Source organism: Gymnodraco acuticeps, unplaced genomic scaffold (assembly GCF_902827175.1).
Source record: "Gymnodraco acuticeps unplaced genomic scaffold, fGymAcu1.1, whole genome shotgun sequence".
NCBI lineage: Eukaryota > Metazoa > Chordata > Actinopteri > Perciformes > Bathydraconidae > Gymnodraco > Gymnodraco acuticeps.
This window is the reverse complement of record NW_022989924.1, coordinates 91,284-109,755: the sequence shown is the minus strand read 5'-3', so window position 1 is coordinate 109,755 and position 18,472 is coordinate 91,284. Positions and strand designations below refer to the sequence as shown.

At 41.6% G+C, this 18,472-nt stretch overlaps 3 protein-coding genes across 6 annotated transcripts in view; 2 read left to right on the top strand and 1 right to left on the bottom strand.

Moving 5' to 3' along the window:
* Positions 1-203: 203 nt before the first annotated feature.
* dnaaf1 (dynein axonemal assembly factor 1) lies at positions 204-3,480 on the bottom strand. Its single transcript, XM_034209863.1, has 2 exons — positions 1,769-3,480; positions 204-1,138 (listed from the first exon to the last, which is right to left on the bottom strand). Exons 1-2 carry the CDS (start codon positions 2,766-2,768, stop codon positions 372-374), a joined length of 1,767 nt encoding a protein of 588 aa, XP_034065754.1. The 5' UTR covers positions 2,769-3,480; the 3' UTR covers positions 204-371.
* mrpl44 (mitochondrial ribosomal protein L44) lies at positions 3,427-7,724 on the top strand. The gene is made up of 4 exons (XM_034209865.1): positions 3,427-3,643; positions 5,833-6,301; positions 6,406-6,584; positions 7,059-7,724. The coding sequence occupies exons 1-4, from the start codon at positions 3,468-3,470 to the stop codon at positions 7,231-7,233; spliced, it is 999 nt and encodes a 332-aa protein (XP_034065756.1). The 5' UTR covers positions 3,427-3,467; the 3' UTR covers positions 7,234-7,724.
* An 851-nt stretch (positions 7,725-8,575) lies between these two features.
* Positions 8,576-18,472, top strand: part of agfg1a (ArfGAP with FG repeats 1a) — a 35,670-nt gene continuing 25,773 nt past the window's right edge. For all 4 annotated transcript variants that reach the window (XM_034209873.1, XM_034209872.1, XM_034209871.1 and 1 more), the window contains exon 1: positions 8,576-8,934. In XM_034209873.1, the coding sequence (XP_034065764.1) occupies positions 8,768-8,934 (167 nt within the window). In that variant the 5' untranslated portion in view covers positions 8,576-8,767. The remainder of the gene's footprint in view (positions 8,935-18,472) is intronic.

Here is an 18,472-nt window from a genome sequence, read left to right as displayed (position 1 = left end):
AAGAGTAATCCTCCTGTAGGTGGTGTTTTTCTGTCGTTGAATGCTCTAAAAATGCCTAAAAGTAAGAGTAGCTATCTTACAATTTATTGAAAAAAATATGATTTACTTCTAGGTCACCCTAATATAAAAATGTAAGAGAAAAAAAATCAAATATTACAAAGAAAACGTTTAATAATGTAAACTTTATTCTGTTTTCACAGCGATACAATAGGAACAAACTGGCTTTGAAATGTTTAAACAAAAATAAGCTAGACAATGAATCACATTAAATACAACAACAGCTAAATATTGATTCTTAAAGTTAAAACTGCCCTGATTGGGCTCTTTTTGGTCTCACTCGGTTATTAGCATACGTAGCATCATCATTAGCATCATTCCACCTCCTCAATCAGGCAGCGAGGTGGAGAGGGGGTTTGCTTTGGTTTGATCTTCAGCACTGGCTCAGAATGTATTGCCCCATCTCCTGGATACACCAGAGCATAGGAACTGTTGGAGACCTCAGAGGATCCGCTCTTTAAGAACGATGTCATTTCATCCTGACCGAAGCTGGGGCTGTTATCGCTGTCGCTCTCCGTGGATTCCTCTTCCTCCTCCTCCTCCTCCTCCTCCTCCTCACTGCTTCCTGATATGACCTCTATCTTAGGTCTGTAAGCTTTCTGAGATGAGAACACCGCAGTGTAGTCCTCTGTGTCCACGTCCTCCAGGTCAGGCAGGTCGTCGATGCGCAGTGAGCGCTGCAGACGAAGGTGAATAGTCTCCAGCTGCTCGTCATCCTCCAGCTCTGTAACCAGCGGTCCTGGACCATGTGGTGGTAGAACATCTTCAACCGGAGACGGCTGCTTCTCTCCAAACTGCTCAATCATGTTGTCCTGCTCTGGATTCTCTTTCTCTTCCGTCACAGATTTCTCCAGGTCATCTTCCTCTAACTTCTCCCTCTGTAGACCTTCAACTTCTTCCAGATGTTCACTGTTTGGCAGATGTTCATCGGACCCCTGTGTGGATTCACTCTGCAAGAACTCTTCGTGAACATCCAGGCAGTCCTGCACAAACGACTCGACCAGCCCTTCTTTTGATGGAGTCACAACCTGGGTTTCATTATCCTCACTAGTCTCTGGAGAGGTGGAACCCTCAGTCAACCCTGAACAAAATATGACAACGTTAAAAGATGCTGTAGCGACTTCAGGAACAAACAAAGGCGCTGAGGTCGGGCCTGGTTGTCTTTGCTATATCAAAAACCTTATTAAATGTACAACAGAAGTCCCCAGTCTCTGATATTCATGGCTTCCAGAGATGGCAGAAGTACACACATCCTTCATTAAAGTACAAGTAGGCCTACAAATACTCCCCTATTTGAATACATTTCTTTACTCAAGTATAAGTATAGAAGTTTGGGCTTTGAAACGTACTTAAAGGTGGGGTATGTCATTTATTTCAGATACACTTTTTGTTATATTCCATGGAATGCTCTTAACATCCCGCGGCAGCTAAAATCTCGCCTAGGGCAGCAAATTGTCTAGAGCCGGCCCTGCATACACTAGTCGTGCTCTCTGTAGGACATTAGAACGAAACAGGCGCGCAATGACAGTAACTAATAATGTTCACGTCACCAAATGCAGATTCAAAGTAACGTGCCTATTTAAAAAATGTAGTGGAGTTAAGTGCTGATACCAGGAAGATCTTAAGTAGCCTACATCAACCAAGTACTTCACCACTCCCCCCCCCCCTTCTCCTACAGATGCATATGTATGTGAGCAACATGTGTGTTTACCTTTCTCCTTCAGCTCTCGCAGGCGTTTTCTCTCCAGGGCTCTGTCTCTGATCTCTTTCATGGCATCGAAGCTGTCCTGCATCTTCCTCCTCTCTCGTGTCTCCCACTGCTCCCTCTCTTTACTCTCCCCTTCCAGCCCCCCCACAGCCCAGGCCTCTGCACAGGCCCTGTCTTTGGGGAACACGGGGCGCTCGTCCAGGAAGGTGAGCTGCTTCAGACGCACGATCATGTTCTTCCTGTAGTTTGGGATTCTTCTCACCACCTCGTTCCCCATCAGGTCCAGCACTCTGAGTTCTGGCATGGCCTCGAGCACCAGCAGGATCTCAGGGTCCTGGAGCAGATTGTGGGACAAGTCCAGCACACTGATTGCACAACAGTGTCTCAGATGCTCGATGTCCTCCGCGGTCTTCAGCTTATTATGGGCTATCTGCCGAGTGCTCAGCTCAGGGAGGCAGGAGAGGTTCTCTATGGTGCTTATGAAGTTGTTGGAGACATTCAGGGTGCAGAGCTTCACCAGAGGGTCGAGGTTCTCCAGCTTTTCTAGGATGTTCTGGTGGAGGAACAAGCAGCGCAGGTCTGTCTGGGCGTCCAGGTTCTGGATGCGGTGAAGCCCATTGCTCTCCAGCCAGAGACACTTCAGACCTGTGTACTCCTCCAGGTTCTCGATGGTGGAGAAGCCTTTGAAGTGCAGGTACATGGTGTCATTCAGGTGAGGTGTGCGGTAGAGTTTGAGCTGCTTACAGTGGTCTCTCAGGAACTTCTTGGTCATGCGTGGCCATTGCTGTTTCTTCATTTCCTCCTGAGGTTCCTGGTTTTCTTTGTTTTCCTTGATTCCTTCATCTTTTATCTTGTCATCAAATGTGTCTTTTATAACAGAGGTTATTTTAGCATCTCCCGTCTTTTGCTGGACTTCTTCATATTGTATCTTGTCCTCCACTTCATCTCCCATCTTTTCCTGCACTTCTTCAACTTTCATCTTGTGATCCACTTCATCTCCCATCTTTTTTCCTGGACTTTAGGAGTGGACTCCTCCAAAAAGTTATATCAAATCAACAAGCAGCATAAATACAAATTATAAATACTTGTTTAGTATTGATAATCTAGCAGTTTACAATATGTTTTGTCCGGTAAAGTTCACTCGGCACTCTCCGCTCCGTAAGCTAACGTTAGTTAACGTTTATGTTTGTTTCCATGGTAACGCTCAACCCTCACGAACGGGCCGTTTCTTGTTCCGAGTCGGGCCGTTTAAGCTGTTGCACCCTATCACTATCACTGTATACAAAACGAGCACCAAGGAAGATAATTTGTTAACAAGGCTTAGATAGGACAAACTAGACTGAACAAAACATTGCATTTAGCAGAAGAAACACCCATCAGGACTATGTGAACACTGCCAGGTCGAGGAGACAGTAGAACATGTCATACAGAGAAGAAAGAGAAACTTTAAATAAATAAATCAGGAAGCTTGAAGTATAATAACAAAATCCCAAAATGTTAGACATCGGGTCAGGGAGACTAATATTATTAAAGACGAACATATTAATACAGATAATTAAGCATTTTATTGGATTTTTTATAATAATTCTGGTTCACACTCCAGCACAGTAGGTGGCGGTAATGCACGTGTAACTCTGGTTGCCGTGAAAATAATAAACCGGACAGTTTAAGCTGTTGCACCCAGTTACTATCACTGGTCAACATGGCGTCCGGATTGTTACTAAATCGTGGTGTGCTAACATTAGGGATTCACTGTCAGCGTGTGTGCAGAAACGTGTCGGTTTCACAGGTTAGAGAGAAGAAGCGATGGATGAAATCATACACTCACCTCATGGCGAAGAAGCTGAAGCTGGAAGGACCTCCAGCTCCGAAGCCACGGTGAGGCTAACATTAGCTAACGTTAGCTAACAGGGGTTCACCAGAGAGCATCTCAAGGCCATCAGTGTGTCTGACACCTTTTGGTCACTGTGTGCAGAGGTGGAGGAAGTACTAACGTTGTGTACTTAAAAGTAGAAGTACCAGACTGTAGGAATACTCTGTTACAAGTAAAAGTCCTGCATTCAAAATGTTACTCAAGTAAAAGTACAAAAGTATTAGCATCATATCAGAAGTACTAATTATGCATATTAGCCTATTTTCAGAAAAACATTATTATTATAGTTATTAAAGTGTTGGTAAAGGTGCAGCTAGTTTGAATGACTTTGTATACTGCAGGGTAGCTTGAGAATTGACTCCAGGTGGAACTAAAGTCTGATTTAAGAGTTGATTATATTTCACATCATTCATCTAAATCTGCAAAGTAACTAAAGGTATTCAATAATTGTAGTTGGGTAAAAGTATAGTATTTACATCGATACTTTACACTAGTGGTTCTCAAACTTGTTTCACTCATGTACCCCCTTTGAAAACAAATGCAGCCAAGTACCCCCTGATCAGCGCAGAAACTATTTGTTAAGGAAAAAATGCCTATAAAGAGGTACAGTGCAGCGCTGCACCATCAGTGTCTGATTTATTAAAACAACAACAGTAACTGAGAAACACTTAAATGCTACATTTCAAATGTTTACAATCCATCACTAAATTCATGGCAAACCAATTTTAACATCATGCAATAACACTAAGACGACATTAGTTGCATTGAACTGATCTTTTTAATAAGTTGTACAATGTAGTGAAACATGGGCTCGTGCTTCACTGAGGACCTTTGTCATTCTGACAGGGAGGCTAACTGCAGTTATTACACTTTGCGTTTTGAGATATGTGAAACTCTGTTCATATAAAACCTACACTGCTCAAACTTTGTTACTTTTCCTAAAATTGGTATATTTATTTATTTTTGGGGCGTGGGGAATGAAGAGAAAAAATATATGAGCATTTTATGAACATGGGATTTTGACCCCTCATATAAACACATGCATAATGCTGCGCTATACTTTGCGGCTACACGCCGTTGCCAAGCAACGCTTATTGTTTAGGTGTCCTTTGATAAGCAGGCAGTCATATCATTAACTAGAACTAGCTAGATCTGATAGATTTGGACATAAACGCGAGTGAAGTCTAACTGGACGCGAGAGAGAGATCAGATCAGCTGCTGCTGACGGAGAACACGCAGCTCTGCATGATCACAGCTCCGCCGCTGTGACGGACCGTTGAGCCGAGCAAAAATACACTAAGAGTTAGACCTAACACACTTAGCTAGTTTATCTACTCTGGAACTAGCCTAAACTAGTTATAAATATATTTATTCTTTACTGTCGGGTCACTCATTACAGGTTCAGCGAGCTGCACGAGACTGACGGCTGTCAGGAGAGGGAGAGGAAAAGAGAGCACCACGTTTATTTTTCCAATTTTATTATCCAGAGTTTCTGTAAACTTTGAATAAAGTAAATCTACTATTAGTAGTTTGTTTAAATGCATTAATTATGTTGTTTTTTTCATTAACATAAAATAAATCTCACGTACCCCCTGCAGTACTCCAACGTACCCCATTTGAGAACCACTGCTTTACACCACTGATATTGGTCACTGTGTTTATATAATGTAGCCGATAGCGTTGGCTTGATAAATAAAATAATATAATTATATTTGACACTTTGTCAGTACAGACTTGTTAATCGGAGGGTGAGTTGGTACAATTTCTGCTGATTGTAATGTGGACCCAGGGGTTACTGTGCACAGTTACATTATGCCATCTCTCCAGCCCCAATTTGTGCTTTTTATTTTAAGAATTTACCAAAAAGTGCTGTTCACGGTGCTTTACTTGACTTGTCCCCCTACTTTCTACCTCACTTTTAATTTTCTATTTTTAGGATGTTTGTTTGTTTATACTCTTTTTCATTTACACATGTGCAATGCCTTGTTTACATGCTGCTGTGATTAAATGTAATCTAAACACTTCCTGTTAGTGCTAAAAGTATTCACTGTAGTGGACAGTGGGTTAGGGACACAACACCAACACAAGTCATAAGTAACAACCCCTTTTTTGTAATTATGTAAGACCTAGTCTGGGACATTTTTGTAGAGTAAATCAGGATTTAGATTTAACTCCATGTGTGACTCCATTTCAGCTCTCTACAGCCTCACTGGGACTTCCATGCTGAGGTCCAGTCGTTCAGCTCCCGGCTCCAGGAGAACTTCTCCCTGGAGGCCCTGAAGAGAGCCTTCATCAATCCCTGTTACCTGCAGGCGGAGCAGGAGAGGAGGCGGGCGTTGGGGTTGGACTCGGAGACCACCGCCCTCGCTCTGAAAGACAACATTCAGCTGAGTGAAAAGGGAGAGGGTTTCACTAAAAGCTTCCTGTCCGACTGGTGCAGGGCCAACTTCCCCAGGCTGCGGAGAGAAGGGGTGGAGAGCGTCGTAGCGCACCTCACCAGCTCACCAGTTGTGACCTATGTAGCAAGAAACCTGGGCATTGAAGACCTGACCATGAGCGCAGAGTGTCCTGTTCCTGACGACGTGCTTCACTCCACATTCATGGCAGTGATCGGAGCTCTGGAGGAGAGCAGTGGAGCCGAGCAGACCGGATTGTTCCTCAGGGTAAGAGGCTTGCTGCAGATTGTTATGGGTAATCAACACTTTGTAAAAGGCAACTTGAGTTGTCTTTCCCGCCATATGATGCTTGTCTTCTCCCCTCTCCGTAGGATTTCCTGTCCACTCAGCTGATAGGGAAGGACCTGTTTGACATGTGGACAGTTGTGGACCCCATGGGACTGCTGGTGGAGGAACTCACTCAGAGGAACCTTCCCCTGCCAGAGCCTCGGCTCGTCAGGGCGGCAGGAGCCAGTACCGTCCTGCCGCTGTACTTTGTCGGCTTGTACAGGTATGTGTGCTGTTGTGCATGCTGTAATATGAGGACAATAAGATATTGAGATTTTTGTGACAGTCTCTTCCATATAAATATTGTAGGGTGGACCATTGATGCTTTCACACGATAGTTGATAAATAATTTAAAATGTTGGCTAAGTGGGTAAAGACAAATAACAGAGCAGCTTGAACAGTTCAGTAAATGACAGCACTTTACTGCAGCCTATACGACCAGGCAAACACAATCTTGGACCAAATCTAGTGTCATTTCCCAATAAATGGCCAAGTCCTAGATGTTATCCGTGTGACAGTAATTTAAGATTTACTGACATAAAAAAAAAAATCGAAGCTGACATGAAACCACGTTGCATGTTGAACTTATAAGGGTTTGACTGAGATGCCAATGATTTGTAAAAGACCTGATGGTTCAAATTGTTTTGTGTGTCATCTGACAAGTGTTCTAATTTCTTTGGTATTTGTTTAAATGTAGCGACAAGAAGCTCCTGGCTCAGGGTCCGGGGGAGACGCTCGTAGCAGCAGAGGAAGAGGCTGCTCGCGTGGCCCTCCGGAAACTCTACGGCTACACGGAGAACCACAGACCCTTCAACTTCTCTCCTCTACAGCCACATCAGCAGCCATTAATCCAAGCAGTCAGCAGCAATTAATGAATTCAAAACTCTTTTGCTGCAGCAGAAAATTGGACATTAAAGTGGCACGAATGAAGACGAGGGATAATTTGGGATATAGTACATCTGGGTGTGGATAATGCTATTATACGGATTGGAGAGAGAAGGTCAAGGAACATAAGGTCACCATTGTCCTTACTTACCAATGTCAATGTCAGTCCCCAAGACAAAAGAGAACCAATTAAACATATTGTAAAAAAAAAAAGACTGGTGAAGGGGCCAGGTTTCCACTATATCGGACATCATCAATCAAGTGTTTCTGAATTAATGTAATATATTCAAGTGTGTAAAGTCCACAGTTGCCATAAATTACATTGGCTAATAAACTTCAAGCTGTTCAGCACAACATGCCGCAAAACAGCCCTCATGTTTGTTTTTTCTTGTAAATACTCATTACTAATTGCCATTTGATTTACTCTGTATGCTGTTATAACATTTTGTTCATCTGTAATAAAAAGTTATAAATATGATTTCTTGTGGATTGTCTATTTTCTTCCATGTAGAATATATTCCTTTAGGCACATTTTTAAATATCTAGTGGCAAGTATTATTCCTGGAAATGGTTCATATTCTCTGCAATAACCAGACCAGCCCTCATTTTTTGTATACACAAGAAGTATTTACTGTATCATATAACACATTTTCTTTATTATGCCATTGATTTGACATGCATGGTTTCATCTAAGTTACTTATATGTTACGTGTTATGTTTACAGTATTTTTTAACTAACTTCTAACTAAAATGCAGCATAAAATACACAAAAACTAAGAATTAGTTTTGCAGTGACTATATGTATTCACAGGGTGGCGCTGATGTGCTAAAGAAAGACTTGTAGCTGTCTATGCACTGTCATGATTGCAACCAAAGAGACATTTAAGGGACAAGATAATTAACGTCATTTTCTAACCTTCCGTTTTACATTGGCAAGTCCACGGCCAAGTCACCGCGTGTGCTCTTTAAATAGATTACTTGTTTTACCTCATAACCTTATAATATATACATAAACGAATATATAAACACAACATTGTAATAGACGCCAGTCAAAAGTGGTTACCACGCAACACATACACGATATTAGAGCAACATTATTTATGTAGACCATTATGAAGTAATAACGCTCCATTTACATATATAATAGTCTTAATGAACAGAGACCTAAGGGAAATGTGTTGGAACCTGGAACATTACAAAATATTGGAAAGTAACGACATCAATATCTGGCCCTGCCCAAATAACCGAAGCGGTGTACTCTGTATAACGGGATCAAAACGAAACCGGAAGTCGACGGCAGGAATCATCTTGTTCCGTTAGTGTCGCCAATCCAACGCCTCAAACTCTCCTTATTCGAGGAGGAGACGCAAGGCCCCCCCAACCCATTCCCTTTCTGTCTTCTTTATCACGGGCCGGCAACCGTTTTAAAAGCACAAGCCCTTTGTTTTAGCTCTAGCTGACCCTCCTTGTCTCCCCTCCCCGGGTTTTATTGAGCCCCTGCTGCTGTAATATCCCCTAACCATGGCGGCGAGTGCGAAGCGAAAACAGGAGGAGAAACACCTGAAGATGCTGAGAGAAATGACGAGTTTGCCTCCCAACAGAAAGTGCTTTGACTGCGACCAGCGCGGCCCAACCTATGCCAACATGACTGTGGGATCCTTCGTGTGCACCTCCTGCTCCGGCATCCTGTAAGTTACAAGTGACCTTAGCTTTAGACATGGCGCAGCACACGATATTGGTAGCTTCAGCTCCATAAGGAAGCCTGTTAGCCGCAAAGCTAACGGTAGAGAGGTATCCAGCAGTGTGAGTTTGTCTGTCTTGACATTGTCTGATGTGTTGGGCGGGGTGCATGGAGGTGTCAGTGTTAGCACGCTAATGTAGCAACCGTGACTAGATGCTAGCAGTAAAAGTAACGAAGTATATTTACTCAAGTACAATTTTGAGGGACCTCTACTTTTCAGTATTTCATTTTTTAGCTACTTTTCTAGTTCTACTCCATTACACTTATTTCATACCTTATTATTTATGTATTTGTCTTATTTATTCTGAATTGTATTTCATTTACCTCTAATTCATCTGCAATGTCTTATATTTGCTGCTGTGACGAAGACATTTCCCAAATTGGGATCAATAAAGTATATCTGATCTTACTTTGCAGATTGGATTAATGATGTGAAATCAAATCAACACTTAAATCCGAATTAAGCTCCCCTGCAGTATACAAAGTCATTCAAACTAGCTGCACCTTTACCAGCTTTGAGAACACTTTAATACAATAATAATTAGGATCAAAACATTTGATAGATATGATTCTGAAATGTGCCAATATGAATAATGACTGCTTCTACTTTTGGTACGTTTTTTTGTATGGCAATCATTTTGTACTTTTTACTTAAGTAACATTTTGATTGCATGACTTTGACTTGTAACAGAGTATTCCTACACTCTGGTACTTCTACTCAAGTACAAGACCTGAGTACTTCTTCCACCTCTGGATGCTAGCTAACTTTAGCTTCCAATGTCAGCTAGTGAACTTATCTGACACTTTGCAAAGCTAGGTCTAAAGATAAGCCAGTCACCAGCTGCTGCTAGTGCTAACCAGTTGCCCCCTTGTATCCGAGCTAATTGATTTAGTGCTGAGAGCCCAAATCCCCAACATACCCACACACAGGCATGACGTCACACGTTTCAATTGTGTTTTTAAGATTTTAAAAATGAAGTGTTTCGTTATCATCAGTGCTGGAAGAATTACTGAGATCCTTTACTTAAGTAAAAGTAGAAATACTTTAGTCGGAAAATACTTAATTACAAGGGAAAGTCCTGCATTCAAAATGTTACTTTAGTAGAAGTATAGAAGTATTGCCGGCTAAATCTACTTAAAGTATCAAAAGTAAAAGTACCCATTATGCACCATGGCTCGTTTTAAAGTATTATAATATTATTGAATATTAAATTATTCCTTCTTTTGATTGCTAACAAATACATGTAAGAACATTTGAATGTTGTAGTTTGTGCATATTAAGACAATTTTAGATCTAAAAATGTATATTCGTACTAAGGTACTGCATTATATCATATAGTGATGTTGTGTGTGTTTTATGTAGCAGGTCACTTTTGAGTGTTAAATAAATGTAGTGGAGTAAAATGTACAATAGTAGAAGTGTAAAGTAGCATTAAATGGAAATACTCAAGTAAAGCACAAGTATGACAAAATGGTACTTGAGTAAATGTACTTAGTTACTTCCCACCACTGGTCATTATACTCATGAGTAGAGAACATCAGTTTGATTTTGATTTGAAGTGTTAACGTTGCTTAATGTGAAATGATGGCAGAGGCTTTGGCGTGGGAAAGCAACGTGACTTGGAGAGGCTGCAGATAATGCAATAACCGGTATCCATTTCATCATCAGTTGCATTTGGTCCTGTAATCTCCTTCTGTACCGCATCTAGATTAAATCTGACCGACACAAACCCAAACAATACTTTAACTTTTTCTAAAAAAATCTGTCTGACCCCAAAGCCTTTTGTGTGCCAATGCACTCGTGTCAGCAGCGATCTAGAGCATTGATAGTGTCTGTGTAGCCTTGCTGCTGGATGTTTTGACTTTAGATAATGTTTGTCTGATTTAAAGCGTTGCTGTGCAGTTGTGTAACCGAGCATCTGTAGCTCTGGATTTGGGATTAGTGGAGAATCCCAATCCATGTCTTCTTATTCCTCTAAAGATATCCCACTGTGCGGTCTTCTTTTTGGATTTTGAAAATGTTTTTTGTGTGATTGGGGACACATTTAGAAAGTAATCCAAAAATGGTTAAGACAACTTGCTTGCTTTACTTTCTGAAGGATTTAGATGTATTGCACAACAACTGTAACATTGGCATACATCAAGAAGGTAATGTTTCCCTTATATTATGTTAATTGCACAATATTGTGCTCTTCCCAACATGATCACTCTCCCCTGAAGACTTTTGAGGATTGTACAGTTTCTCTTTAAGTGCATGGACATTTGGTTCTCTTGAAAACAAATGATGCCCTCAGACCCCATTTACACGGGAACGCAACGCAAACTAACCGAATTCGATATCAAAAAAGTCTTCTGTTCCCACGGATACGGCTCAATAAACGTGTCCCTTCACACGAGACCGCTCGACCCGCTGGAGACGCTGTAGTACATATGCCGGGCCTGTAAGTGGCGCTGTACTTCCGCAACAAAATACATCAAAAGCAGCGATAAAGACCCCGAGCATGGTTGCCATGGTTGCCCTTCTGTTTATTCTCCGCGGTGGATTTAGCAACATGTAGTTCTCCATGTCCACTTGTTGCTGATGGTTGTGGTAGAGCAGCTGTAGATGTTGCACTAACATCTGTAGCATGGTCAGTAGCAGACAGTAGCTACTGACCATGCTACAGCAGTGAGCAGCAGAGGTGGGGAGAGGCGGGGCTATGGCTTCATCGTTATCAGGAAATGATCGTATAGGACGTACACACAGAGCCGTTTGGCCCCCCAGAGCGTTGCGTCCGCAGATCTACCCACCTTGGGACCCGTTATCGTTTGTGGGGTTCGTTTCCGCCGTTCCGTTACGGCCTCGTGTGAACGAACCGTCCATACAATAGAGAACTGTAGGGGATTCAACCCGTTTCGTTCTCGTGTAAACAGCACCTCAGACATGAAGTGCTCAAATCCATACTGCTCAGTTTTACACCTATCTTGCAAAAAAGACATGACCCAGGTCTAGTTTATAAAATTATTAATGTATTAAAGTCCTCTCTTCGCCACCGAATCCCCTCTTTTCTCACTGAAATGTTACCTTGGTTTACGTTATAAACTACTAAGCCTAAGCCTTTGCAATTGAGTACATTTAATCACAGTAAATTAGCAGTGGATAATTAGCAGTTAACTCGATAATGTGTTCATCCGTCCATCCTGTTCTGCATTTAGATTGCTCTCTAAATGCTTTATGGAAATCATCCTTCCATTTCTGAGTAATGGTTATTCTAATAATGTTGCCGGGGGAAAGGGAAAGGATACGTGGCTCGGTAATTCCCCACTGATGACCTTTGTAGTTTTATTAGTCGGCACAGAACGAATGAATTCATTGACAAAATACTACGCTATTTGTTTTTGAGACTTTGCATAAGATAAAGCCGCTGTTTGACTTGTGCTGTGACCTTAATCTGTACAAACAGTTTTAGCTGTCTGCACTCCAACATGAAGGTTATTTTCTGTAGCGTGGAAAATAATCAGATTTGCTGATACTGCGGAGGACAGGACTCCACTGTGAGTTTCCCCATCTGCTCACCCTATGGTATTACAGTCTGTAAAGAGGGTTAATTCACTTCTTTAATAGCTTGAGATCACAATCCCCTGTTGTCTTTCACACCTTGTTATAAAGACAAAACATGCTGTGGTGAATTGTTGAAATGTGTGTTTGCTGTGTGACTGATGTTTGCAGGATGCCTGGCTCAGGAAATGGTTTGGCCCCGCCGCGCCGCTACATCAGCAGCTTGTGCCGTAGGAAGTGGCAGAGAGTTCACTGTCTTCTGCCTTTCTCTTCACTTTGAACTCTAGATTTGCAAAGGCAATGTGAGGGAAGTATTCAAGCTCAGACTCGATGTGTTGTTTTGGTTACTGTCTTGAATAGCAGCCCTTTTTTTAATAATAGTGTCAAAAGAAACAATCTCAACGACGGATAACCACGTCATGAAGCCTAAACATGTTGTATTTATTGTAAAATGCTGCTCTTATGTCTTAAACAGGACATTTGACCGCTGAGGGATTTTTCATTTAAGGAAGTGGTTTGCCGCTCCTTTTTACAGATGCAGTTCTTTTTGCAGTAATCTTGTAAATGTCAAGGGGTGATAGCAGGGGCACGACTACTGCTTACCACATAACACCCCCCCCCCCCCCCATAGTTGTGATTGTTAATGGGTGGAGTTGGAATCCGCTATGTAAACACATTCCTCATCAAGGTGGAGGCCTTCCCACAATGTGTCTCTTTCTGGAGAGTTGCCCACAGCAGGAAGTCACCCCTCTTGAACTAAGTATTACTAAGTGAGCAGGGCTCCGACGGTGACGTGACAGAAGAAGGGAGGCGCCACCGACACTTAAAGTCCTGGAATATATTCGTCGACTTGAAACTGAGAAAGTTTCGTTTTCTTGTTTCTCATTATTTCCCATTTGATTTTTTTATAATATTACATTTCATTTATATAGCACACTTTAAAACAGCGTCATCTCAAGGTGCTTCACAATGCTATGAGGAGAACATAATAAAACAATAAGTTATCTAAGGAGCATATTGAATAAACCTTACCTTGGTTGCTGATTGGCTAATGGTTACACAAGCCAACAACTCGTTATGACATCACAAAGTGGCCAAAATCTGATCAGCTCGTTTTCAGACAGGTTTTTATAGAAATGGATCAAAAAGAGAGAGAATCTTTGTTCCTGAAACTTTCAGAGTCTCTTTCCACAGAGGGGACACATGTTGATGTAGAAGAGACATGAAGAAGAGGGGACACATGTTGATGTAGAAGAGACATGAAGAAGAGGGGACACATGTTGATGAAGAAGACATGAAGAAGAGGGGACACATGTTGATGTAGAAGAGACATGAAGAAGAGGGGACACATGTTGATGTAGAAGAGACATGAAGAAGAGGGGACACATGTTGATGTAGAAAGACATGAAGAAGAGGGGACACATGTTGATGTAGAAGAGACAAGAAGAAGAGGGGACACATGTTGATGTAGAAGAGACATGAAGAAGAGGGGACACATGTTGATGTAGAAGAGACATGAAGAAGAGGGGACACATGTTGATGTAGAAGAGACATGAAGAAGAGGGGACACATGTTGATGTAGAAGAGACATGAAGAAGAGGGGACACATGTTGATGTATGTTGAGAGACATGAAGAAGAGGGGACACATGTTGATGTAGAAGAGACATGAAGAAGAGGGGACACATGTTGATGTAGAAGAGACATGAAGAAGAGGGGACACATGTTGATGTAGAAGAGACATGAAGAAGAGGGGACACATGTTGATGTAGAAGAGACATGAAGAAGAGGGGACACATGTTGATGTAGAAGAGACATGAAGAGAGGGACACATGTTGATGTAGAAGAGACATGAAGAAGAGGGGACACATGTTGATGTAGAAGAGACATGAAGAAGAGGGGACACATGTTGATGAGAAGAGACATGAAGAAGAGGGGACACATGTGATGTAGAGAGACATGAAGAAGAGGGGACACATGTTGATGTAGAAGAGACATGAAGAAGAGGGGACACATGTTGATGTAGAAGAGACATGAAGAAGAGGGGACACATGTTGATGTAGAAGAGACATGAAGAAGAGGGGACACATGTTGATGTAGAAGAGACAGGAAGAAGAGGGGACACATGTTGATGTGAGAGACATGAAGAAGAGGGGACACATGTTGATGTGAAGAGACATGAAGAAGAGGGGACACATGTTGATGAGAAGAGACATGAAGAAGAGGGGACACATGTTGATGTAGAAGAGACATGAAGAAGAGGGACACATGTTGATGTAGAAGAGACATGAAGAAGAGGGGACACATGTTGATGTAGAAGAGACATGAAGAAGAGGGGACACATGTTGATGTAGAAGAGACATGAAGAAGAGGGGACACATGTTGATGTAGAAGAGACATGAAGAAGACGGGACACATGTTGATGTAGAAGAGACATGAAGAAGAGGGGACACATGTTGATGTAGAAGAGACATGAAGAAGAGGGGACACATGTTGATGTAGAAGAGACATGAACAAGTGGATTTTGCATAATAGGTGACCTTTAAGTTGTGGGAGATGGTATAAAACAAGTCTTTGTGTAGATACAGTAGTTAAAGCAGCAACGTGAAGGATGATGCATAGCCTCTCTCATCTCTTGCCAGTTTCTCTCACCCTGGAGCTGTTACATTACGCAAATGACTCTGTGGTCTAAAATACAGTAGCGACGAGGTCATAATTATTTTACCGTGCAATATGTGAGGCTATTTTCTGATACACTTTGCTCCCGAGTAGACATGATCTGAAACTAGATGAACTTGGCAACAAGGTCTAAGCAGAGGTTCAATTAAATCGTTACAGACATCGTTGATTTGTACTTTTAAATCCAGGCTGAAGACTTTTCTTTTTGCCGCTGGCTTTTAATTGAACTATTCATATCTTTACACTGCACTATAACTTTTATTCATGTATTTTAAAGTGGACCTATTATGCTATATTTAAAAATATATTGTAGGGCCATACCTATACAAAACATGTCTGTGAAGTTTTTTGCTTAAAATACCAAACAGATCACCCATTGTAGCCATGCCTCACACTGCTCATACCCCTCTTTTGCAGCCCTGTTGCAAACAGGCGGATTCTGCTGCTAGCCACGCCCCTTTGTAGCATCACGCAGCTTTCCCCTGCTACCGGGAGATCTCAGCTAAACGCTGCGGTGATTAAATGCCATGTTATGCCCCTAACCACTTCAAGCTTTATTTCTGAAACAGTATGGAGCTCAAACCTTTCTCTCTCGCAGGGTTTACCACAAGGACATTACGTTACACATATTCTCTCCAGTAGCCTACAGCGTTAGCTCCATGGTTAGCTCTGAGTGTTAGCATGCTTGCTAATGTAAACACACGGCATATTACTCCCAAAACACACCGCGCATTGTTTCTGATACAGCACATAGCCTGACATGTTCTTTCTTAAGTGTTTACTGCTAGAACAGTGCCATTATATGTATTTTTATATATATATATAAAATCAACTTTACTCTAAGCCTCCAGCAGACGTCCTGCTCAATACACAGACACACAGCTGTATACGGAGACGATAGGTTGGGACGTGCCGCGTGTGCCGGAGACGATAGGTTGGGACGTGTCGCGTGTGCCGGATGTCGCCAATGAAGTAATGGGAGCGGAAATTCTGGATCTGCTTGTTGGCACCCCCCTTCTTTCTTTTTGAGATGTGGGTACGGAGGAAAAGAGAGAGGGTTTTGTTTTCTGACACTTTGTGAGTTCCCTGACACACCGGGGACACATTTATGTATAAAAGACATCAAAAAGTGCGTTTTGCATAATAGGTCCCCTTTAACTTTTAATGTTTATTTTATTATCTTTGCTTTTTAATGACCATTTCCTGAATGTCTTTCATTTTTGTGAAGCACTTTGAATTGCCTTGTGTTGAAAGGTTCTATATAAATACACTACAGCGTTGCGATGTTATCCACCATTATAAACATTCTTTATTTTATCTAATTAATAATCACTGTTATTTAAATCTCGCTAAGTCTGCCGTCACTGAAGCTGTCACAATTAAATGGCTTTTTTTGGCAGCAGAGACGGGGAGTGTGTGGGACTGTTGGACCGTGACATAGTGTTGCTGACAGTTTTATTGTACACGTTATCAGCTGGATGAGAGACCGCCCTGATAATAAGATGAGTCCCTTTTTGCAACGTCTGCTTGTCGATGAGACTTTTTAAAAGTTGAGAGATTTTGAAATTAAACCAGGTTCACAGAAATGATGTTGTAAACTCATCTCGGACGGTTTTTATCTGTTTTCTAGGCAGGATTACCAAAAAAAACCCTATTCAATTTTTAAAGTGGTCCCAAAAATATACGGCGGATACTCAAATATACCCAGAAAAAAGTATTTTATCAACACTGCAATGCAACATTTACGCTGTTTGAGTGCACTCCTAGTTCCATATCATTGCCACAGTTAATTAAAAAAACATTATATTATCATCAAAAAAATCCTTTATAGGAAAACTGGGTAGAAATGCTGTCATCAAATCTAGACCTTGGGGCTATGGAGGTTTCTCCTTGCATCTGACCTATATTCATCTTCATGGCACTACACTAGACGATCACCTCTTGCTGAAACACACATTTTAACTCAAACACACAGAGATACTCTGTCTTTAGATATCTTCAGATAGGTTTACTTCTATATGGCTTCTTGCTTTTGATAAATTTGCTTCTGACATTGAAAACTTAAAGTGGACCTATTATGCTATATTTGAAAAATATATTGTAAGGCCATACCTATACAAAACATGTCTGTGAAGTGTTTTGCTTAAAATACCAAACAGATCACCCATTGTAGCCATGCTACTGCTCATACCCCTCTTTTGCAGCCCTGTTACAGAAATGCGGATTGTGGGTCCTTAGCTTAAAAAGAGGAGGCGGAGATAATGCCTGATCAGAATTCTACCGGAGATCAAGTTAAATTCTGCTGTGATAAAACGCCATCCTGTTCTAAACCACATCAAGGATTATTTCTGAAACAGTTTGGAGCTCAAATGCTTTTTCTCTCACGGGTTTATCACAAGGTGAGTTTTTTTTATTTCCTAAACACAAGTGCCCAACAGCAGGGGTTCCCAACCCCCGGCCACGGACCGCTACTGGGCTGCGAAATAGCGGAGTAATATTTGCAGAATTATAAATATATACAAATATTTTATCATAATGTTTTTTCGCACCTATACCAGTCATATTATTTCATCCAGTAGCCTTGTTAAACTTTCCCCAGAAAACAGTTGAAAATGGCTTTTATGATGTTCCGAGGGATTCGGCGGCTCAGCCTAAGGTCTCATCCTCTCGTGCGCACGAGAAAGTTACCGGTGCGCCAAGTAGGAAGTAGGGATGGGAATTTGAAAGCAAATGTATATTCGAATATTCGACCCCCAAAAAAACAGTTAACCGATTAACCGAAATGTACATATCCTATTTTAAAAAAAAAAAAAAAAGTGGAAAAAGATTTTACAAACATTTTGAAAGATAAATAAATACATGTTCAAATAAGTAAAGAAACCAAGACGAATTAGTCAAATGTATTGAACTGGTGATCACAGTTTGAACAGTTGACAGCTATAGGCCTACAGCTTTCATGCTTAAAACATAACTTGGTTTTGAAATGAAAGAGGGATCATACACGAACAACATAACGGGTTAGGGTAACGTAACCCTATCACAACAGAGATCAACAACCTATAACAGGGCCTATGCACAGAATGCAGCTATTCAATACTCATTCTTCATTAAGAATATGAGCATGTCTACTCAGGGGAGAGGCGGGTGCAGAGAGGATTCACAATCAGGCCAGCTGTAGAGAAGACCCTCTCAGCTGGGATTTGGGCATAAGATGAGGTTTGAGTCTGCGTGATCTGCGTGTAGGGAGGGGCAGCAGCCGTATCAGAGAGA